The 25,684-nt window shown below is 37.4% G+C and overlaps 2 protein-coding genes across 2 annotated transcripts; one reads left to right on the top strand and one right to left on the bottom strand.

The window, feature by feature from the left end:
- The first annotated feature begins 3,399 nt into the window (after window positions 1-3,399).
- On the top strand, window positions 3,400-5,583 carry LOC107820834 (photosystem I reaction center subunit VI-2, chloroplastic-like). The gene is made up of 3 exons (XM_016647176.2): window positions 3,400-3,615; window positions 3,996-4,122; window positions 5,265-5,583. Exons 1-3 carry the CDS (start codon window positions 3,485-3,487, stop codon window positions 5,442-5,444), a joined length of 438 nt encoding a protein of 145 aa, XP_016502662.1. The 5' UTR covers window positions 3,400-3,484; the 3' UTR covers window positions 5,445-5,583.
- Window positions 3,700-10,076, bottom strand: LOC107820833 (rop guanine nucleotide exchange factor 12-like). Its single transcript, XM_075231193.1, has 7 exons — window positions 9,470-10,076; window positions 8,905-9,003; window positions 8,436-8,608; window positions 8,087-8,161; window positions 7,741-8,001; window positions 7,319-7,639; window positions 3,700-6,619 (listed from the first exon to the last, which is right to left on the bottom strand). Exons 1-7 carry the CDS (start codon window positions 9,786-9,788, stop codon window positions 6,209-6,211), a joined length of 1,659 nt encoding a protein of 552 aa, XP_075087294.1. The 5' UTR covers window positions 9,789-10,076; the 3' UTR covers window positions 3,700-6,208.
- Window positions 10,077-25,684: the final 15,608 nt, after the last annotated feature.

The following is a 25,684-nucleotide window of genomic DNA, read 5'->3' on the forward strand; positions in this document are numbered from 1 at the left end:
TATAATTTTGTATAATATTATATAATATTGTATAATGATGTATAACGGTGTATACAAAACTTGATTTCATCTTCAACTTCCTTCTTCAACTAGTATGGTTCCCAAAACCAATGTTAATCGAACACAATTAACTCAACACTCAAGATTCATATTATTACAAGCTTTTACAATAATTTTTAACTTAACCCAATCACTTTAGAGTTAGATTTTCAAATCTGAGTTGAACTTAGAGCTTCAACGCTCCTTCAATGGAGTTTTTAATATGGATGCAATAAAACTTCAATTTTAAATTTGGACACCCATCAATCGAGATTCAAATATTTGAGATCTATAAATATTTAGGAAGATTAAGCAACTTAGTAGAGAAAATGCTTTAAATCAAGTTTGATATTTATAAATATTCAGATCTATGTGAGTGAGAGAAGAGAAAGAAAGGAGAAAGCAAAGAGAGGCGGGTGGAGAGTACAGAGTGTGCTGGGAATGAAGAAAAAAGAAAATAAAGAAACCCTAAAAGTATATCTTTAATAGTGGGCTAAAGGCTGAAAATTTTCTTTCAGATTATGTACAACCTGGGCCAAACTAGGTAAAGACTTCAAATGTGGACCATTTTCGGTTGGGTTGTTAGGCCAAATAACAAGGGCTGTAATTCTTCCTATTAAAATATACGAGGTACTTAATTCGTCTTTTCTTTTTTAAAATTTTATTTAACTCAATTAACATGAATTGCCCTTCGCAGAAGTAAGCAATCCATTTTCTCTTTTTGACTTCTACTAATATCTATAAATGTGCGTTGCACGTTAATAATGGCACATGATAGTTTAAATATTTATTTATATAAAGAAATAATAAAATTTAATTAATGAGAGAACATTTATTTATAATACTACAACAATCATCTAAATGCCGAAAAATATTATTGCATTAGCATAATACGTGTATTCAAAATGAAAGGATATCATCATAACTTACATAAATTATCAATTCTAGTTATGTTAAGTAGATAATTATGTATTGTAGTTTAAAGGTATCTAATGTGATGGTATCTTACCGAACACTTCTTTGTAGATGTTATTTTTTTGTGTATGTTTCCTTCTAATGCTTTGGTTACTCTGCCATAACCAAAACTCTTGTTGTCGATATTGATATCTCTCTTGAAAGTGCAACATATAATTATTCGTGTAAGAAAACATATTGTGATAAATATAGTTCAATATTTAGGATGTTTGTTCTTGTATTTTATTTTTTATAACTACAAAACATAAAAATACTGAAAATTATTTTCACACAAATTTAAAAGGATATTCTTTAGTTTCGAAAGACGGAAGTTAAATTTGGGTATAAACACATGCTTATACGCACATTGACCAGTATCATAAGTTTTGCATGTATGATGTTATTGTCCAAACTTCTATATACCATATGCGTACTATTACATAAGCTATTCAGCGGATCTAAGTTTTCAGTAGCATGGCGAGCATAAACCTATATGCAATGGAAGATCAATTTTAACTTAGTCTATTATATATATGGTGACAATAACATACATAAGAAATAATGAACTTGACAACAAACATATACGGTAGAAGGCCAATTGGTATTAAAGTATTTAAGTATTCTCTTTGGTAGTTATTGTTGGTATCATCTTCTGTTGAGTCAAAATTAAAAAATATTTTATTTTTACCATAAAACTTAGCAATCTACCTTTTGTTTAGTTGATCAACATATTCATTTCTGCCATCTAAGATAACTCCTTAATTTCTATCATGTAATTTGTACAAATTGCGTTTTAATCTAATGATAAAAATATTTTCCTTATTAAATGCACTACTATTACCATTGGGGTTTATAACTAAGTGTTCTAGAAGAACCAAATCATCTTTTATTGGATGTTCTTCTTCGATTCCGACACGAAGCAAGAAGTCACTGAATGTTGGATCTGCTCTTACTTTTATATTTCTTGTCATTTGAATATTTTTCATTTGAGGTCATAAGTATAATTTTGGCAAGCTAGCTTTTACAGTTTCTGGTTTGGTCAATTTTGGAACTACTGATCGTACTTGATAGAAATCACCTCCCAAACTATTACTTTTCTACCAAACGGTTCATCGATATCCAATACAACAACAACCCAATATAATCCCACTAGTGGGGTCTGGGGAGGGTAGTGTGTACGCAGACCTTACCCCTACCATGGGGTAGAGAGGCTGTTTCCGATAGACCCTCGGCTCCCTCCCTCCAAGAGAACTCCCTACCTTGCTCTTGGGGTGACTCGAACTCACAATTTCATCGATATCCAATATATCTCTAAAATTCTGGGTGATTGTTTCGATCGTCTGACGCTTAGCCAAAAGCACTTCATCCCATATTATCACTTTTGCTTTTCTTGTAAATTTAGTACTATTGATCTGATTTGATATATTTGTGATGGTTATTTCAGTCATTTGAAGAGGTATATCAAATTTTCCTACATATATTTAATAAGAATCTAATAGACAAGATTGTATTAATTTTAAAATCTTAAACATTAAAAAAATTAACATGGAAGTTATTGTAGTCCAAAAAAATAAGTTATTACAACTATGTCATTTCCCTATGAGTTATTCTGTTTAATATTTCAGGGCTATTTTGGTCTATCAATATTATATTCGTACTTTTATAATAATATAGACTCTCGTGTTTCTAAATAGATTTAGACAATATAATACGTTTTTAAATTAAATTAGTAATAATTTTTTTTTAAAGAAGTATATCCTAAAAGTAATAGGATTACAAGGCTAATATCTATGCCCAAAAATAATTATACTAATAGGATTCCTAAAAGTAATCATGTAGGATTTCTAACGTGTAGTATTATGTCCTAAAACTAATAAGATAGCAAGGCTAATGTCCAGAATTCTGATTATGTCCTTTTATTGTGAGTTAGTATGCTTAATATTAAAAGGTTATTTTTGTAATTTAACATTTTATTCATACTTTTATAATAATATAGATTAATGATTGGAGTAAGATCACACTTCTATTTAAGTAAAGGTTAAATGTAATTAGTCAAATATCATAAGGAGTAAAACTGGAATAAAATAATAAAAAAATAATATTATATAGTCATTCTCAAAATAATAGCCGATTATTATTTTCCAAAATAGTAGTAATAAGTTAATTTTGAGACGAAAAAAAGATGTTTTAGAGAAAAGAAAATAAATAAATTAAAGACAAACCCTAACCTTTTTTCTGGTTACTTTGGCAGCCTTGGCCTTTGCCTCACAAAAAAACTGACAAATTACACAAAATTCACAATCTTAAAAGGGATAAGCTTATCTGGCCTCAACATATGTGGCACCACACAAAGTTAAACTCCGTATCTTTATCAAGATACCCATTGTGCCACGTGTCTTTTGCGATCCATGAAAAAAAGATCAAAAACCAAAAAATGTGCCAATTTATTACTACTATCTAAAGTTAGTTTTGTTAGTTTGAAGTGAAGACTATGGCATCTTTAGCAACTCTTGCTGCAGTACAGCCCACAACTGCCGTCAATGGCCTAGCTGGAAGCTCCATTGTTGGAACTAAGCTACATGTTAAATCATCTCGCCTTAATTTGAAGTCTACTAAATCCAGGTACAGCTTTCAACTGCCCCGGCGGATGTAGCTTGTCGATAGTGTATAAAAGTTAATCTCAAAAGTACTAATGATTTATTAGAAGGGTAGCCTCCTGCCATGTGATCAGGCCACGGGTTCGAGCCGTGAAAATAGTCTCTAGCATAAATGCAGGATAAGAGGCTCCGAACTCTGCGCATAGCACGGGCTTAGTGCACCGGACCTTTTTGTAGCCAATCTCTTGCCTTAATTTTTATACTTATTACTAATTATCTCACTTAATATGAACATTCAATTGTAGTTATCTGTTTGTATGAACTGATAATGTAAGTGTTGTTTTATACTGTTAGTGTTGTTTTTTTGGTGATTGTTATCTGACTGGGTATTACATTTTTCCCTAGGGCTGGTTCTGTGGTAGCAAAGTATGGTGACAAGAGTGTATACTTTGATTTAGAGGACTTGGGCAACACTACTGGCCAGTGGGACTTGTATGGTTCAGATGCACCTTCACCATACAACCCCCTTCAGGTATTTGATCCCCCCCCAACCCCCAACCCCACCCTCCTAAACAGATTTTTACTTGCAGCAATACTTCATATTTCATTCTGTACTATCCCAAAATGAACTTTTCACATGTTTCACTGCATTTGCTCCAATTTGTTAGGATGGTACAAGCAGTGTTTCATACTTTAATTGATGATTTAATTACATGACCTTTGAGGAGTTTCTAAACTTATGCTTTTGATTGGATAAGAGATGGTAGTAAAAATAGAAAAAAAAAACTTACTGGATGTTTTGCATAACTATTGGAACAATTTAGAGACTGGAATTTGTCATCAATTGTCAATAGTGTTAATGACTTTTTTGATCTTTCTTACCAGATGCAATTGACATATTATGGATAATATTTCTTCTGCAGTTTTTAAATTGGCCGGAAATCCACAGCATTTCAGTATTATAGGAATTAGTAAACTTTTCATGTTTAAATTCAACTTCTCATTCATTGGTACTATAGAATAGTCTTGGTAGCTTTCTTAGGTTCATTTACGGCGATGGGCAATTTATGAAGTGTTTGCTTAACTAGGATTTTTGTATGTATTTTAGGAATTGAGCATGTATTTGAGCATAAGGCAAACAGTTCGCTACTATGGTCTTAGGAACGTTAACAACTGAACCAATATAAACCAATTTAGCTTACATGAGAGTTATGAACAACTTGGCATATTTAGACAAATTACAAGAGAAGTTTTGTTCTACTTATGGTCAGTAATGAGCATATGAGCAATAAGTGAAGAAACTCAGTTTCTCACATATGTAGACATTAGTATCTTGTGGATAGAAAATGTGATTAAACTGTTTCGTAATTACTTAAGCTCAGATGCAGATCCAAGATTTTAGGTTGGTATGTACACAGTATCATTATAACAACTGCTTCTTTGTGGCAGCAAACTTAGTATAGATATATATTTTGTAAAATTTTCATATACACACAGTTACAGTCGAAAAGACCATTTACTTTGCATCCACAACTACTTGCGCTAGTTGTGTGTGTCTGACAAATATTAAGGGTTTGGTTGTCGTGCTTGCATGGAATGATTGTGTCTGTGCAAGCTCACATGTTGGTTGTGCTATTGTGGTAACTCTCTCTTGTAATTTGTTGTATTTGGTAGAGCAAGTTTTTCGAGACTTTTGCTGCTCCTTTCACTAAGAGAGGTCTGTTGCTCAAATTCCTGATATTGGGAGGTGGCTCAACTCTTGCATACTTCAGTTCAACAGCATCAGGGGATATACTACCAATCAAGAAAGGACCTCAACTTCCACCCAAGCTTGGGCCACGCGGAAAGATCTAATTTCTTTTCAATCCAACTTTCTCAACCTTCATTTTGTAATTGATGTATCTGTCCCCAGCTTGTAAGTATTCTTGAAGCCTACCTGAAACTTTTGTTACAGAAGTTAAATCTTATTGCATACGATTTATCTTGTTCCAAAGTTGGAGCATTGCTTTCTAGCTTGGCGTCTTATGACATTGAATGTTGAGATGTTACTTTTATTGGTTCAGGTAGGTGTCAATGAATAATGTTTTCAATAGAACTTTGGCTAGAAAGTCGATAACCTATTTTGACTTCTAATTCACTAGAACAGGAAGCTCTTTGCTTTAAATTTGGCTCAGAATGTCAAGCCACTAACATGATATTTTCTCACTGTTTCTGTCCATAGGAGAAAATAGAAAGGAAATAATTACTGATAAGTTGCAGGGGAATTGTCTTAAACCAAATAATGATACTATATGCCGTATAATCTCCAAATTCCAGATTACAAAACTCTTTTTAGCAGAGGCTATCCAAGGTAAGAACGGACTATTTTGGAAAAAAGTCCGTTACTTCCGTGGTTATTTGTCAACAAGGTGACATCTTCTGCAGAGTGAATCATTTTAATAAGTGTCACACCAACAGGCCTACTAACTATTCCCTATTTACAACAGGAATGGACTTAGTGAAATCCTAGATGGGTTGTGTGATTCATCTCGTTATGTACATTTGAGGCTGATTGTCACTTTGATGACTTCCTCTGTCTAGCCTCCGATGAGTTGATCCGTATTTCGCAGCGACATCACTTAGTGGCGTGCTGTGGGACTTCTAGAACCAACTAAGTTCTCTAAGTAAGAACTTTTCTTGTTTGTGACTATGTTAGGTGGTTTCTTCGCATCAATGTCTATGTCCTCCTTCAAATCTTTCTTTGCGTCATTTTCTCCTTGTTCCACTGTCCAACCCATGAAATCCAACAGTGTCATTGAAGTTGGATTCTCCACAGAGTTAAGCTTTTCTACTTCTTCCTTAGCATTTGGGAATCTGCCTGATGGACATACACGTAATGAATCTCTTAGAGGAAACCTTTTTACTTCAGCACTCGAAGGATTTTGGGCCGTTGCATCTGCTTGGAGAACATCTTCAATCCTTGACATGACTGTGTGTGCCCTGCTCTCTAATATTCTTGAATAGCTTTCTAAAATAGCTTGCCCCACATCCTGTAAAATCGAGAAAAATATAGGTTATAACTTATTAATAGCCTAAGAACTGAAAACCTTTTAGCTTTGCGGTCTTATTTTGAAGGAAAATTACACAGTATAGCCGCTCCCAGAATAATAGTTGGCAGAATGTATATTTTTTGTATATTAATGTGTAATATACATATAAGATACATATTTAACTTTTGGCTATATTTTAATACTACCTCCGTTCCAGTTTATGTGAACCTATTTCCTTTTTGGTCAGTTCCAAAACGAATGACCCCTTTCTAAATTTGGAAACAATTTTGCTTAAACTTACAATTCTACCCTTAATGAAAAACTTTTATAACCATACAAATACTCTGGGCCCCTTTTTGAATTGTTTAGGACCACAAAATCCAAAAGTCTTCATTTTCTCTTAAACTCCGTGCCCAGTCAAACATGTTCACATAAATTGGAACGAAGGAAGTATTTAGTTAGAGGATTTAATTACTTTTGGCTGACCAGTCAAATGTGTAACTTGCTGATTTTTGAAGCCATTACGACTTCAAATATTAGATGAAACTATTTTTAGGAATAATGAATAGCAGATAAATATTCTGGTAACAACCAAAAGAATATCCAATTGCATATCTTGCAGAAACAAGGTAAAAAGCGTAGATACTCTAGTATATCACTAAAAATATTGAAGGTAGATCAATAGAGGGTTCTTCTTACCCCATTGTATTGGATTTTGCTAATGTCTAGAGATGACTGAGGAATTCCAGGGAAGCGCTGCTTAAGAATAAGCAAGATAGTCTCTGCTCTTTCTTCAAAGATTTCTCTCTTCTCTAAACTAACAGCTGAACCCCATGCTGACTTCCCATCTTTAGCAGTCATCTTTCGTCGCCAAATAATTACAGAAGCCTCAAGTTTGTTCTTGAGGTCTAAAATCTTATGTTCTGAAGACAAGTCCATAGTTGTGAGGAAGTAGTCAGGATCAAAGTATTCATCAGTGATGCTCTTATAGATTGCATCTCCAAGACTTGCTCTCCCATTCTAAACATAAAAAAATAAAATATTCAAAGACAATACTTAAATAGTGTGACGATACATTTATACAAAACCTCTACGCTCAAGATTTCCTTTTGTTATTGTACCTTGGGTAGGGAGTCTATATAACTTTCGGGGATCTCCATTTCCGACAGGACTTGAGCATTTATAGCCATGGCTGCTTTAAGAACTTGGTTTACTGAATCCTTCTGAAATTGCAGCCATTTCCTTGTAACATCGGACAAGCCATTAGGAGGAACCTTAGGAGTTGGTATCCACCATTTATCATCTTTCCTCCCTTCTTGTGATTCGTCATCCTTCGATGAATAGGAAAACTCATTTTGATCTTTAAAGTTATCTAAGCAATCCTGTAGGTCATCAATCCAAGCATAAACATCAAATGCTTTTAAGTTAAATTATTTTACAATGACTTGAAATGAACTTTTCTCTTACAAGAAGCATAGCGTCTAGCTTGCGTAGTGCTGGAATATTCATTTGAAGATCGGTTCTTTGCTTTGTCACCATAACCTAACAAATTAAAAGCATATTGTTGGATGTGCGAACAAAATTCCACATTGGTAACTGAAAAGATTAGGAGCCTACATATAAGGTAGGGATTTCTTAATGGTGTGAGGTCTTTTGGGAAAATTGTACGGGCTTAGCCCAAAGCGAACAATATCACACTATGTTAAGAGTATCATTGAGTCATTTTAGCCCAACACATACGCTCTTGTAAGTTGTTAGCTAGATATATGACATGATGAGGAGTTTCTGAATAGACAGGGTTGAGGGAGAGAACTACCTCCATACTTGTTCCGTCTTTTGATTTTTGTTTAGAAGGAACAAATTCAACAATGTGATCTGTTACAGATAACGGCCAATCAATTTCTCTTCTCCATTTAGCTTTTCTCTCAGCTGGCATTGGCTCTAATCTCTTCTGTTCCCCAAAAGCAGAAGCTGCATACATGAGTAAAGAAAAAAAGATAGGAACAAAGAAAGTATTATTATGAGAATATAGAATGAATGTCATATAAACAACAAACAAACCCAGTGTAATCTCACAAATAGGGATCTGGGGAGGGTAGTATGTACGCAGCCTTACCCCTACCTTGTATATCTCTCTCTCTCTCTCTCTCTCTCTCTCTCTCTCTCTCTCTCTCTCTCTCTCTCTCTCTCTCTCTCTCTCTATATATATATATATATATATATATATATATATATATATATATATATATATATATATATATATATATACACACACACACACACACCATTAGACAATGCCAGCGCAGATGAGACACCCTTTCCTCCACCGGACATATCCTCGCCAAGCAGCAACTTTGCAAACTTTTCCTTCATCAGCTCCATATCTAAATTTGTGCCACAAAAAGTAGGTATGTCAACAATATGGTCATAGGAGATATATGAACATCTGAAAATAGTATCACCAGTCTTGAAATTTTCTCAAACATTTCACCATGTTTTGTCCCCAGAGATTCCCAAAGAGAGGTAGAGAGGGGAAATAGAAATCAAAATTCCCTTCCAAAACTAGGCAATACAAATGATATAAAGAAATAATACAATTACCCAAGGTTTTTAATATTTGAGTTCAATGTAGAATTAATGAATGAAAGAATCTATCAAATTTTGGTAGGTCAAACTAGGTTGACATTTATGCGTAAAGCTAGTCAATTCATAATAATTCCTAGTGCGTGCTGAAAAGGTTCCAAATGCAGCAGAATAGTTGTTAAGAATTTATACGATGGTACAAACTTGTTTGAAATTGAGGCGTTAATATTGTTGTTACATTATATTATCAAAAGACAGATGGCTTGCCTGAGGGCTGGGTCTGTCTAGGGCGAGGGCTAGGGACACCAGGATCATTAGCCAAGCGCGATTTGATAGACTCACTACGATTAAGGACACACCCAATCCTTTGAAATTCAACAGGTTGATCATGTAAAGGCATTGAAGCTTCACTTTTAGACGTTACCCTTTCATCCCCTGAAGCCAATATTGATGAATCACTATTATTATTAATCTCAAGAATCACACTTCGCGTTTCCTGTCCTGTTCCATCCTCTGACTTTCCTTTGAAATGCAGCAATTTAGCTTTGCACATTTCTTTGGCTTCCTCAAGTGCTGCTCGAACCATCTTTCTGATTCAAGCAATATAAAACTATCTCACGCGATCAAACTCCCGACCATGCAACAATAACAACTACGTCTCAGTTTGAAACTAATTGGGGTCGGTTATATGAAACTCGAGATTATAAGATAGGAAAACTTATGTATATGGGGATGGAGGGGAGGTAAAAAGAAGGAAAAGAAAATGGAAAGTTTGGTGTTAGAGAAGAAAAGGTTTGTGCAGGCAAACAAGGGAGAGAAGGAATTAAGCAAAATAATGTTTTTTTGATTGAGAAGTAGAGAATGGAGGAGATTTTGGTGTTAGTTTCTCAAGTTTATTTGTGAATGGTTGGGAGAACGTGCGGTGCATGTTTCAGCAAACAGGTTACTTTGTTTTCATAATTTTTTTAAAATAAATTTCTTTCTTGCTGTACAGTGTATATGTGCTTATTTGGAGAGTCGCTAGCTTTTAGGCAGATTGCTGAGGCAAAATATTGATGGCTGAATATTTTTTTACTTTAAATAGAAGTCAGCGACATCCCTCCTCTAAAATAAATCAAAGGTGTGCAAAAATCTTATATTCATTTTCCAAGGAAGACACTCCTTGTGTCCCAAAAGTCAAAGTTTTAATTTTAACCATCAATTCGGATATAATCCTTAAAATTCTTCTGAATTTTTTACATATTTAAAAACTACGTAAAAAAATATATTATTTGGTCACAATAATTAACGATTTAAAATATTAAAAAGCCATAAGAAACAATCGTGATAAAAAAAATTCGTTTGACTCTAGAAATCCGAACATGCCACAGAAATGGATGTAAGAGTATTAATAAGGGAGTTTTATAGCTTTACCCATAAAAATTAAACTAATTACCTTTTCTAACCATTGTAGCTTTTGTGTAATTGGCTATTTTTTTTTATCCTTTTCCTTTTTCTCCCTTTTCTTTATTTTTTCCCTTTTTCTCCTTTTCCGTTCTTTCTTTAAATCATATTATTTTTTATTTTATTATTTTCAAATAATATGATTCCATTCTCAATTTCGGCTCCATTCTTTTATTTTATTTTTTCTCTTTTTTCTTTCCTTTTGTTCATTTTCTTTATTTCTTCTTCCTTTTCTGAATTAATTTAGTTCTTTTTTTCTTTTACTTTTTTTTCTACATAATCTAATTACATTCATTTTTTTCTCCTTTTCTTTATTCTTCTTTTTTTATACAATAATAAAAGATAACTGATATAGTTAATATTTATTCAGATTCTTTATTATAACTGATAGTATAATATACCATTTGTCTTTCTTTTTCTATTTTTTTTCTTCTTTAAATAAATTATTAGAAGAACTTATACATTATACATGTTTTCTCTTCTCTCTTTTTTCATAGCATTTTTTTCTTTTTTTAAATATATGTATTACTGTAAATATTTCTAGTACATTGGATCCAAAATTATATATCATTATAATAAAATGGTATATTAGTATAATAAAATGACATATTATTATTTAATGTTATTGTAAAATACTTGTCACAATAGTATACCAAAACTGTATATAAATATACCAAATATGTATATTACTATTTTATGCCTTCCAACACCTACTTCTTATACAATAGATATTATTTTCATGGAAGTACTTAAAAAATTCATTTAAGAAAATATTTGCAAGGACATAGTTGGAAAAATTAAAAACAATTTTAAAAAAATTGACTTATTTATTACGATATACTGTTATATTATATTGTATACTATAACAGTATAATGTTACTATAACCATGACTTTAGTTTTGCACAATACCATCTAGATGATTCAACAAAATAGCAGTCGAAGTATACTATTATGGTATATTGTATACCATTACATCATACAGTTGCAGTATATTGTATATTATTATAGCATACCATTAAAGTATATTGTATACTATTATAATATAGCTATATACTTATCATGACCCAAAACCTAAAGATGACACCTAACCCGACCCGCTAGGTAAGCCAATTAACTATAAAATACGATATCATAATACCGATGTGAGTCAAAGATGAGATAACTGAATTTATATAACTCCCCAAGGACTGGTAGTATAAATCAAGATCTTCTAAGATATATAGTTTACAAAGCTGGTTTGAAATAAGATACACCATCTGTTTGAAATATATGAACAAATCTGAAATACTAAAGCTACCAAGATCAAGAGGCAGCTATGACTGGAACGCAGGCACATCTTCAGATTCAGCTCCCGCCGTACGCAGCTACATCAGCATCCAATATCTGCACGCAAGGTCCAGAAGTGTAGTATGAGTACAACCGACCGCATGTACTCAATAAGTAACAAACCTAACCTTAGGTTGAAAGTAGTGGTGAGCTGGGACAAGGGTCAGAGTCCAACTCCAATAACTAACGAGAGTTCATAAAAATATAATAAAGATGGTACAAGAAATAACTCAGCTGGTTCACAGTTACGAAAAATAGGCATGTTTTTCAAGTATAACAATAAATCCCAGATCTTTCACCGAAAACTTAAAAGATATATGGATAAGTTTGAAAACTGTGGTTTTCCCAAAAACCTTTCAATAATAAATAATATGTTTCATTTTCTGATAGCATGAGAAAAATACATCTTTATACCTACATGTCAATATACAAGTGAAATCATAAATGTCATCAAAATCGGGTAGCAAGAGGAAATGCATTTCTATGCCTGTATCTCAAGTACGCATGTCGAATGCAATGCATCTCAATGATGAACTCATGTACTCACTCTTAGAGTACTCAATCACTCAGTATTGTACGGGGCAGGTCTAGCCTAGGGAAGATCCATCCCTCAATATAAATGTATAGGGAAACTCCATGCCCATGGAACTCCATCCCAAATATGAATATGTAGGGCAACGCCATGCCCAGGGAACTCCATCCCAACTATAATATCCACTGCGGTCACTGTGGGTGTGCAGACTTCGGAGGGGCTCCTTAATCCCAAGCGCTATAATAAGCCAGATCCAGGCATAAATAATAAAAATATGCTGCGGCGTGCAGCCCGATCCCATAAATATCACTCACAATCAGGCCCTCGGCCTCACTCAGTCATCAATCTATCCAGTCTCTCGGGCTCACAATGTCATAAAACTAGCCCAAAATGATGATATGATGTATCAGTAAATAACAACAGAGACTGAGATATGATATGTAATGAATGAATATGACTGAGTACAAAATTACAATTCAAACATATAATTCGACAGATGGAATGACCTCAGTGGGTCCCAATAATACCATTATTTGCCTAAGCATGATTTCTAACATGAGTCACAACTCAGTTTCTCTAACACATGAAAAATACATGGACAATACAAGTTAATTGACTACACAACTCTACGGAATCGACTGAGTCTCAATTTCTACGGTACACGACCACACGCCCATCACCTAGCATGTGCGTCACCTTCAAACAAATCACATAACACATATAATCAGGGTTTATACCTTCAGATCCAAGTTTAGAAGTGTTACTTACCTGGAACAAGCCAAATCCAACGCCGAGCAAACCAAACGATGCTCCAAAAATGCTATCTCGCGCGTACCGACCTCCGAACGACTCAAAACTAGACAAGAGGAATTCAATACAATCAACACAAGATAAAGGAATCTATTCCATAAGAAAATACTAAGTTCTTAACCAAAAGGTCGAAAGCCAACTCAAAAGTCGCCCCCCTGGGCCCACGCCTCGGAATCCAATAAAAGTTACAAAATCTGGAAGCCCTTTAAACCACGAGTCCTACCATACCAAATTTACCAAAATCCAACACCAAATCGTCACTCAAATTCCCAAATTAAACTCTTCAAATTCCTAGCCTCAAACTCCCAAAATTACACCGCAAAAACACACAAACTAGGTGGAAAATTCAATGGGGAATCATAATTAGTGAACAAAATTAACCACAAGTGACTTATCTTAAGAATCCATTCGAAATCCTTCTCAAAAATTGCCTAAGCCCGAGCTTGAAATGTCCAAAATGAAGAAAATCACGAAACCCTTGAACTTAATATTCTGTCGAGCACTTTCGCACCGGCGGTTTCGCAGGTGCGAGAAATCCTCCGCTCCTGCAGTTTGCCTAAGGCTCCACTGCCTCCGCTTCTATGACCACAGACATGCAGGTGGGAGTCCGCACCTACGGAAATCCTTCCGCATCTGCGTTCCACAGTAACCAAGTCAATTTTCGCTTCTGTGATCGCTGCTTCTGCTCCTACTCACACGCAAGTGCGCCTCTTTCTCCACATCTGCGAAGACTCGAAGCCGAGTCTTCTTTCGCTTCTGCGATGACACTGCCTCTTTTACGGTTCTGCACCTGCGCCCATTGCTCCGCAGGTGCAGTCATACCAGAACCTCTGCCAAACCAGCCTTAGCCAAAATTTCCAGAAATGATCCGAACCTCGTCCGAACTCACCCGAGCCCCTCGGGACCCCGTCTTAATATACCAACAAGTTCCATAACATAATACGGACCTACTTGAGGCCTCAAATCAAACATAACAACATCAAAACGCCGATTCAGACCTCAAATCAAACTCAAATGAACTTTGAACTTTCAACTTCTAAAACTCGTGCCGAAACATAACAAATCAACTCGGAATGAACTCAAAATTTGCACATAAGTCCCAAATGTCATAAAGAAGCTATTACAATTCCCGGAACCACAATCCGAATCCGATATCCACAAAATCAACTCGCAGTCAAACTTTTGAACTTTCCAAAACTTCAAATTTCCCACTTTCGCCAATTAGTGCCGAATCCTTTTAGAAATATCCAAATGCAAATCCGGGCATACGCCTGAGTACAAAATCATCATACGGACCTAATGAAACCATCAGAACTCCATTCTGGGGTCAAATTCACAAAAGTCAAACTTAATCACCTCTTCCAACTTAAAGCTTCAACAATGAAATTCATTCTTCTAAATCGATTCCGAATAACCTGAAAACCAAAACCGACAATTCACACAAGTCATAATACATCATACGGAGCTACTCTTGCCCTCAAAATGCCGAGCAAAGTGAAATTTCTCAAAACGATCGGTCGGGTCGTTACATCCTCCCCCCACTTAAATATACGTTTGTCCTCGAACGTATCGAGAGTCGCTCTAAATCCATCAAGCTGCCATGTAACCTTACCATGCACATACCCGGGGGTGATCCGACGTCACCCTATTCTATATAGGCCTGACAACACAACATAACTGAAGATCATTACTTCAACCTTAGCCCACAAACCACATAATCCAATTTCCAACATCCAGAATTTTCTGCAAGAACCGAACCTCGCATCTACACACTGTATAACTTCCGATCACAGTAGCTACCCAAACAAACTCGGTATCGATAATAAACCTCATATCAAAAAGAATCTCGCTCTAAAAACTTCGTACATAACCGATGATGAAATACACACGCAGAAACTCATAACCACTCATTAGATTAACAAGCCATGGAGATCCCTCTCATTCGACAAGAACTATAGCCAATTTCTAAGCCGATCAGTGACATTATCCTTTCAAATATACCGCAATAAAATCCAATAGCACCCATTCTAGGTCCGTCGACCTTCGCTTATCAAATACAAGCTACTCTACAGACACGCCACACCAATACTACACATAGCCACAAGCCGTGCACCAATACGCAATAATTCAAATGTACTCAATCATGGAAAATGATTCGAATGAGAGAACAGTCCCACAAGTTCAACAAGTACCACCACAATGCAATGCTAATAACCCATCACACACAGTAGAACCAAAATACACGAATCTAACTCAAAAGATTATATCTCAACATAACTTCGCTGCAATGCGTGACCCCATCCAAACACCAGCCCTACGAAATACCTCAAGCCACGATGCTCAAAATCAACAACCACACACAATTTAACATTACGTACACGAAGTGCATGACCATTACCATGGAGAAGCGAGTAACACAATATACCACAACCCGAAAAGACCATAACCATGGCGCAATTAACCATTCAACATCCCAATAACCATTTTGCTCGAATTTCGCTATAAGGCCCAAACAGAACTGCACCATGTGTGCATATAACCAACAAATCACAACTCCTCATAGCATAGAGGAGTAACACATAGATCATATCAGAACACAAATAATCTCAACTCTTACCGAATGGCACATCCCTCAATAATAGCAGTACAAAGTTAACTAATCTGACCCGATGTAGAATACACATCCTCATTGGACCGACCAATGGGCCTCAAATCCACTCTGGTTACCCACAAATACTTACCTAACCCTACGAAAGTCCACAATGACTGAACCATAACACATACTATCATCTGGCTAGCTTTGGTCACATCTTCACATTCCATAACAACGAAGCAATCTGTTTTTGAGAATTCCTGGTCTCCAAGTCCATAGAACAAATGAATCACCATATCTGATCCCAACTCCACCACGCGAACGATTAACACATCTCTCATACACAATCATCCCCACGAGAGATATTTCTATAATTCTTCCGTGCCACATAGCAAAATTTGAACATCAACAGTCGATCAACCATGCGAGTACCGTAATACCAATGAAACATCCGTAAGTCAACACACAGTGCGCCTTCTGAAATGTGCACCATTCTCAGGAATTACTAAGTAGTTATAACATTCATCTAAATATCTAAAATTGTCCATGCTATCCAAAATTCATGACCTTCCCTCCAAATATGAACCGTGACCTTGCACATACAAATCTCAATCCCACACAACATACCACATCTATCATGCCATCGTATAAAAGTTACGAGAATCTCATAATCAACTCTAAGTCACAAGCAAAATACCTACCCGGTCAGTCGGAAACCTTCCATTTGATCTCACCCAGTAGAAAATCACAATACGCAACATGCTCCTCTTTCTAGTAGGAAATATCCATCTCAAACCGTGGTAGAAACCATTGATAACTCTCCGAAACCCATTCGCACATAACTAAACCATCAGAACTGAATCTCTCTAACTCAACCAAACAACGCAGGTCGTCAAATCCAAGAGTATTGCCGCCGAGCACCTGCAGAGACTCACCACATCATAAGTACCCAAAGATCCGATCATATCTATTACCTTACTGATCCAACCTACTACCAAGTTGTACTATTTCCCTGAGTTCCTTCCAAATTATCCTCAAGTTGGCACTCCTCCCAGCCATAATACCATGATCCTCAAACAAAACTCAACCCACGATATCCTAGAATAAAACCACAACGCCCTAAGGCCATAAGCCATTATATTCCCTCTCAAGCACCCCAAAAGTACCACAATCGAGACACCCACTCCAAAGGGTCCTTATGTGAACCTGAAACTATTTCCTTTACCTTCATGATACTAAATGTAGAATTCATAGTGATACAGAAATATCGTGAGTCCCGACACCATCCGATGCAAATCTCGGAGTCTAGCCATATACAAATCCTAATAAATTCTTAATTGCTATATATAATTCTTGAATCTATTAGAACCTTCTCGAGAGTCATCCACTCTACTCAAATTTCAATTGCACCGACCAAACGAGCCGAACGACCTGTGCCGCATTAGCATAACAATACCCAAAGAAGTAATCCACACCTTTAAGCGACCGAGCAATTTCCTACTCCACGCGCACTACATCCTTCACGAATAACAACTCAATCATCCCATGATTCACCTGTAATCATAAAGTGTAACATATCTCGTATCCAGAAATTCTTTACTCGAGTCATCCTCGATCTCAACCTCCGCAAGTCATATCTGATTCACAAATATGCCTCAAACCGAAACCAGCACAACACATAACTATACAATCAAATCGGTGATAGCAGACTCCCCCACTTGGCTCAAAGCCATAGATCAAAACACTCGATAACTCACAATACCCATACTCTATTACTACCATAATACTGTAGAGAAATTCAACTAAATCCTTCATAAGCTCACATAACACAAACCATATAGTACCTCAATTCATCTACTAAGCTCGCATATATCCATGTGACAGTCAGATCAACTTTCTCAACCAAATTCAAATTCATATCTCAACACATATACCACGCTGGTAGAAAAGAAACTATCCACACAACATTATAAGGATCACACCTCCGTAGATTACTCTGAAGGAGATAACCCACCTGCTTAGCCTCAAATTGACATCTTGCTATACCCGTTCGCAACCACAATTACTATGCCATCACTTAATCTTTCTGAGTCTGAACTCACAACAAGACATGAAAATCTACTTCGTTCCACAATTAAACAACATGAAAAATCTTTCAACACACTCATAACTTGAGACTATACATCATATCAAGACAACAATCTGGCACCCAATAGTCCTCTTTACATCTCAAGCAAACTATTCTCGTCATAATCAAACTATCTGGACACATCCCGCAGTCACATTATACTCATCATATAGCCATCCAGCCACTCATAGAGTCACACATTCCACTCATAGGGACACTACCAAACGTATAAGTCCAAAAGCACATGATCACACAATCGAAATCCCCTTGCTTAAGCTACAGTCATAACTCGACCTCAAGTCCTCCAAACTGGCCCATCATCAGCACACAGAAATCACATCTCGCACCTCATCCATGGAATCACAAGCCGACGATGCACGAATGATACCGAGTGCTCACATGCGCACACGAATGCGTGGAGAGAATTCAAAGAGTTATATTTCAAGTTGAATCAATTTCGCACGATAAGGAAAGAAAGATGTGAAATTATCCTAAATACTCTATGGCCTCTTTAAGATAAGTATGGACGTCATCATTCTGATCCGCAAGACTCTACTAGACACTTTCTCATGACTCGTAGAACCTATAAACCTAGAGCTCTGATACCAACTTGTCATGATCCAAAATCCAACTAGTCGTGATGGTACCTAACCCGACCCGCTATGTAAGCCAATTAGCTATAAAATACGATATCATAATACTGATGTGAGTCAAAGATGAGATAACTAAATTTATACAACTCCCCAAGGACTGGTAGTACCAATCATGAGCTTCTAAGATATAGAGTTTGCAAAGATGATTTGAAATAAAATACATCATCTGTTTGAAATATAAATGAACATATATGAAATACTAAAGCTACCAAGATCAAGAGGCAGCTATGACTGAAACGCAGGTACATCTTCAGATTTAGCTCCCGCCGTACACAGCTACATCAGCATCCAATATCTGCACGCAAGGTCCAGAAGTGTAGTATGAGTACAACCGACCGCATGTACTCAATAAGTAACAAACCTAACCTTAGGTTGAAAGTAGTGATGAGCTGGGACAAGGGTTAGAGTCCAACTCCAATAACCAACGACAATTCATAAAAATATAATAAAGATGGTACAAGAAATAACTCAGTTGGTTCACAGTTACAGAAGATAGGCATGCTTTTCAAGTATAACAGTAGATCCCAGATCTTTCACCGAACATCTCAAAAATACTTGGATAAGTTTGAAAAACTGTGATTTTCCCAAAAGCCTTTCAACAATAAATAAGATGTTTTATTTTCAGATAGCATGAGGAAAATACATCTCTATGCCTACATGTCAATATACAAGTGAAATCATGAATGTCACCAAAATCGGGTAGCATGAGAAAATGCATCTCTATGCCTGTATCTCAAGTACGTATGTTGAATGCAATGCATCTCAATGATGAACTCATGTACTCACACTCTCAGAGTACTCAATCACTCAGTACTGTATAGGGCAGGACCATCCCAGGAAAGATCCAACCCTCAATATAAATAGCATAGGGAAACTTCATGCCAGGGAACTCCATCCCAAATGTGAATATGTAGGGCAACACCATGCCCAGGGAACTCCATCCCAATTATAATATCCACTGCGCTCACTGTGGGTGTGCATATCCCAGAGGGGCTCCTTAATCCCAAGAGCTATAATAAGCCAAATCCAGGCATAAATAAATAAAAACATGCTGCGGCGTGCAACCCGATCCCATAAATATCGCTCACAATCATGCACTCGGCCTCACTCAGTCATCAATCTATCCAGTCTCTCGAGCTCACAATGTCATGAAACTAGCGCAAAATAATGATATGATGTATCAATAAATAACAACAAAGACTGAGATATGCTATGCTATGAATTAATATGACTGAGTACGAAATTACAATTCAAACATATAATTTGACAGACGGAATGACCTCAGTGGGTCCCAATAATACCATCATTTTCCTAAGCATGTTTTCTAACATGAGTCACAACTCAGTTTCTCTAACACATAAAAAATACAAGTTAATTGACTACACTACTCTATAGAATCGACATACTCAATATCTACGGTGCGCGCCCATACGCCCGTCACCTAGTATGTGCGTTATCTCCAAACAAATCACATAACACGTATAATCAGGGTCCATACCCTGAGCTCCCAGTTTACAAGTGTTACTTACCTCGAACAAGCCAAATCCAATGCCGAGCAAGCCAAATGATGCTCCAAAAATGCCATCTCGTGCGTATCGACCTCCAAATGACTCGAAACTAGCCAAGAGCACTTCTGTACAATCAACACGAGCTAAGGGAATCAATTCCATAAGAAAATACTAAGTTCTTAATCAAAAGGTTGAAAGTCAACTCAAAGGTTGGCTCCCCGGGCCGACGTCTCGAAATCCAATAAATGTTATCAAATCCGGAAGCCCATTCAACCACGAGTCCAATCATACCACATTTACCAAATTCTAACACCAAATCGTCACTCAAATCCCCAAATTAAACTCTCTAAATCCCTAGTCTCAAACTTTCAAAATCACACAAACTAGGTGGGAAATTCATTGGGGAAACATAATTAGTATACAAAAATAACCACAAGTGACTCACCTCAAGATTCCCTACGAAATCTCTCTCAAAAATCGCTTAAGCCCGAGCTTGAAATGTCCAAAATGAAGAAAATCACGAAACCCTTGAACATTATACTCTGCCCAGCACTTTCGCACCTGCGACTCCTTTAGTCGCGCCTGCGGTCTCGCAGGTGCGAGAAATCCTCCGCTCTTGCGATTTTCCCAAAGCTCCACTGCCTCTGCTTCTGCGACCACACACGCACAGGTGCGAGTCCGCACTTGCGAAAATCCTTCCGCATCCGTGCTCCACAGTAACCAAGTCAATTCCCGCTTCTGGGATCGTTGCTTCCGCTCCAGCGCACACGCAGGTGCACCTCTTCCTCCGCATCTACGAAGACTCAAAGCCCAGTCTTCTTTCGCTCATGTGATGAAACTGCCTCTTTTGCGGCTTTGCACCTGCGCCCATAGCTCCGCTGGTGCGGTGTCACCAGAACCTCTACCAAACCAGCCTTGGCCAAAATTTCCAAAAATGATCCAAACCTTATTCGAACTCACCCGAGTGCCTCGGGACCCCGTCCTAATATACCAACGAGTTCCATAACATAACACGTACCTACTTGATACCTCAAATCACACATAACAACATCGAAACGTGGAATCACACCTCAAATCAAACTCAAATGAACTTTCAACTTTTAACTTTCAAAACTCGCGTCGAAACATAACAAATCAACTCGTAATGAACTCAAATTTTGCACACAAGTCCCAAATGACATAACGAAGCTATTCCAATTCCCGAAATCACAATCTAAATCTGATATCTACAAAGTCAACTCGTAGTCAAACTTATGAACTTTTCAAATATTCAAATTTCTCACTTTCGCCAATTAGTGATGAATCCTTCTCGAAATATTCAAATGCAAATCCGGGCAGACGCCGAGTCCAAAATCACCATCCGGACCTAACAGAACCATCATAACTCTGTTCCGGGGTCAAATTCACAAAAGTCAAACTTAATCACCTCTTCCAACTTAAAGCATCAACAGTGAAATTCATTCTTCCAAATCGATTCCGAATAACCTGAAAACCAAAACCGATGATACACACAAGTCATAATACATCATACGGAGCTACTCATGCCCTCAAACCACCAAGCGAACTGCAATTGCTCAAAATGACCGGTCGGGTCGTTACAAGGGTACCAACTAGATCAGTTCTACTAGCGTTCTTCGATCATTACAGTATATCATTGCAGTATATTGTATACTATAATAGTATATTGTTGCAGTATAGCTATATGCTCCTACAACATATTGTATACCGTAGCGGTAGACTGTTGGGTAACTATGTTCTTCTTCGGTTTTCAGCTGAAAGATTTGATCTCAATAACCTCAAATCAGCTCCAAATGCGACCAAATTTCACTATAAACTTCCTGAATGTACTATAAGAAATATTTTACAATACCCACTTTGAATTAAATATCAAATCTTCAAAATAGAATTTCAAATTTAGGAGCTTCAAGCTCAAACAATGGTGACATACAACTATTTTTGGTTTGGGAATGTAACGACTCGGCTGGTCGTTTTGAGAGTTAGAGCCCCGAACCCCTATTAACTTCTTTCCCCATATCTATTTCTGCTATTGTGACTTTTCGGGATGATTGGTTTTGAGTTTCGGAGTATTTTGGGACACTTAGTCCCTAAATGAGAGCTTAAGTCTTAAAATTTGGACCGTAGTTAGAGCTATGTGAAGACGGTTCCGGAATGGAATTCCGTCGATTCTATTAGCTCCATTGGGTGATTTTGGGCTTAGGATCATTTCTGGAATGTGTTTTGGGGGCCCATAGCTCATTTAGGCTTGAAATGACGAAAGTCAAAATTTTGGAGTTTTGGACCGGTAGTGGAAATTTTGATATTGGGGTCGGAATCTGATTCCGGAAGTTGGAGTAGGTCCGTAGTGTTGAATATGACTTGTGTGCAAAATTTGGGGTCAATCGGACATGATTTGATCAGTTTCGGCATTAGTTGTAGAATATTGAAGTTTCAAGTTCTTAAGATTTGAATTGGAGGGTGATTCGCGAGTTTTAGCATTGTTTGATGTGATTTGAGGGATCGACTAAGTTTGTCTGGTATTTTAGGATTGGTCGGTATGTTTGTTTGGGGTCCCGAGGGCTTTAGGTGTGTTTCGGATGCTCAACGGGTCATTTTTGGACTTAAGGAGTTGGCAGTTTTTGCTGGTGTTCTGGTAGCTGGTTTCCTTCATCGCGATCGCGTGAGAAGGCTCGCGATCGCGTAGAGTAATTGGTATACCAGATGGGTTATATCTTCGCGTTCGCCTAGAATGGGATGCGATCGCGTAGGTTCGTCAGGTTATGCATCGCGAACGCGTGGGCTAGGCCGTGTTCGCGAAGAAGAAATAATGCAACAATGGAATTGGGTGTTGTTCTTCGCGATCACGTAAGTCTGAGGAGCTATTTCATCGTGTTCGCATGGAGAGTTACACATTCGCGTAGAGTAAAATAATGGGGCAGCGAAGTTGTTCTTCGCGATCGCGATTAAGGAAAAATATCTGGGCAGAATTAAAGTTCAAAATCGAGGGTTTTTGGTTCATAACTCAAAATTTGATTGAGAGCTCGGTAAAAGGCGAAATTTGGAGAGATTTTCAGAGAAAGTTTTTGGGTAATGATTCCTAACTCCTTTATGGTTATATTCTACTAATCTATGATTGATTTCATCATTTAATTTTGGATTTTGGGGTTGAAATTGGGAAAAATTTGGAAGAACTTCTTCAACAAAAATTTTGAGTTTTGAAAGGGGATTTGTGGTCGGATTTGAGTAATTTTTATATGGTTAGACTCGTGAGTGAATGGGTGTTCGTATTTTGTGACTTTTACCTGATTTCGAGATGTAGGCCCCACGGACGATTTTTGAGTTTATTTTGGAATTTTTGTTAAAGTGTTGATTTCATTAATTAGATGAGTCTATTATGGTTGTATTTATGATATGTAATTGCTTTTGGCAAGATTTGGGCCATTCGGAACTAGATATTCGTGGGAAAGGCATTGTGACCGATTGATTGAGCTTGGTTCGAGGTAAGTGGCTTGCTTAACTTTGTGGGGGGGAAATTTCCTTAAGATTTGGAACTATTGTGATATGTGAGCGCCGTGTACGTGAGGTGACGAGTACATACATAGGCTAGTTGTAGAAAAACCCGATTTTCTTACTGAGCAGCAACATGTTTTCCTTTTATTTTTAGTTATACTATTTTAATGAGTATTAATCTATTTTCATTCTTATTTGAGTTATTCCAATATGTGTAGCTATCTTGTTTGGTCTAATACAGCATGTCTACGTGTCTTAATTGCTTATGTGAACTCTGTGCAATATGCTTAGTGAATTTCCTGCTTCTTCCTTGACTGGAACTTAGTCTAAATCATAAGATTTCGTGATATAGTTGCATTTCTATTGTTTGCGCTGCATATTTACTTTGGGACTACGGAACGGTATTCCGGGAGATTACCCTGTACTGCATATTTACTTTGGGACTACGAAACGGTATTCCGGGAGATCCCCCTGCCTTGCATATTTACTTTGGGACTACGGAACGGTATTCCGGGAGATCCCCCTGCACATTTACGTTTGGGACTACGAGACGGTATCCCGGGAGATCCCCTGTTGTATTTTTGTGTACTGAGCTGTTACCTTCTATGATTTCATTGTTGTTAAATTTCAGCCTTTATTTTATTACGACATTACACTCTATATTATTTTATTATATATTTACCATTAGGGCCCTGACCTGACCTCGTCACTACTCGACCGAGGTTAGGCTTGGCGCTTACTAGGTACCGATTATGGTGTACTCATGCTACTCTCTGCACATGTTTTTCGTGTGCAGATCCAGGTACTGCTTATCAGCCACACTGTCAGTGAGCCGGGACAGGTTTGGAGAGTTTAAGGTATATCTTCTGCGTCTGCAGACCTCGGAGTCCCCTCCTACTCTTTTTCATGTCCATTATCTTCTGTATTTTTCCTTGTTAGACTCTGATGTATAGAGACACTAGATTTTCCTTCTGTAGTTTGTAATTCACGATATTCCGGGTTTTGGGATTTGTTGTGTATTTTTGAATAGTTGGTTAAATTTTTATTTTTATTTCATTATTCCGCAAAATATTAGGCTTACCTAGTTGTAGAGACTAGGTGCCGTCACGACATCACACGGAGGGAAAAATTGGGTCCTGATAAGTTGGTATCAGAGCTCTAGGTTCGTAGGTGTCGTGAGTCACAATCCGGTTTATTAGAGTCTCGCGGATTGATATAGAGATTTTTGTACTTATCTTCGTGAGGCTATGGAACTGTTAGGAAAATTTCACTACTTTGATTCCTTGTCGTGTGAAAATTGTTAACTTTAAAGATTCTAAACTTCTATATTCTATTCTCTCACAGATGGTGAGGACACGTACAAGCGGATCTGATAAACAGGCACCCGCGCCCCTGCTAGAGCCGCGAGAGGCCGGGGTAGAGGTTGATGACATCCACGTGGTGCAATCAGAGCCCCCGCACGAGCTGCTACAGAGGAGCCCCCAGTAGCTCCAGTTGGAGGGCAGATACCTGAGGCACATGTTCCTGCACAAGCCCTCCAGGAGACTCTAGCCCTGTTTCTGAGCATGCTTAGCACCTTAGATCAGGCTGGTTTGATTCCACTTGCTCCTGCCATATTTCAGGCCGGGGTAGGAGCATAAACTCCCGTCGCCGGTACTCCATAGTAGCGGGTTCAGGTCGACCAGGTTCCAGAGATTGTACCAATACAGCCGATAGCTCCAGCTCAGCCCGAGGTTAGGGCAACCGCTTCTGAGGTGGAGTAGCTCAGACTTGAGAGGTACAAGAAGTACCACCCGCCTACCTTCAGCGGATTGGCTACAAATGATGCTCAGGGTTTTCTGGAGGAGTTTCATCGTATTCTCCGTACTATGGGCGTAGCGGAGACGAGCGGGGTTTCTTTTACTACATTCCAGCTTAGAGGAGCAGCCTATCAGTGGTGGCGTGCTTATGAGTTGAGTTGTCCGGCTAAGGCAGCTTCACT

Source organism: Nicotiana tabacum, chromosome 15 (assembly GCF_000715075.1).
Source record: "Nicotiana tabacum cultivar K326 chromosome 15, ASM71507v2, whole genome shotgun sequence".
NCBI classification, from domain to species: domain Eukaryota; kingdom Viridiplantae; phylum Streptophyta; class Magnoliopsida; order Solanales; family Solanaceae; genus Nicotiana; species Nicotiana tabacum.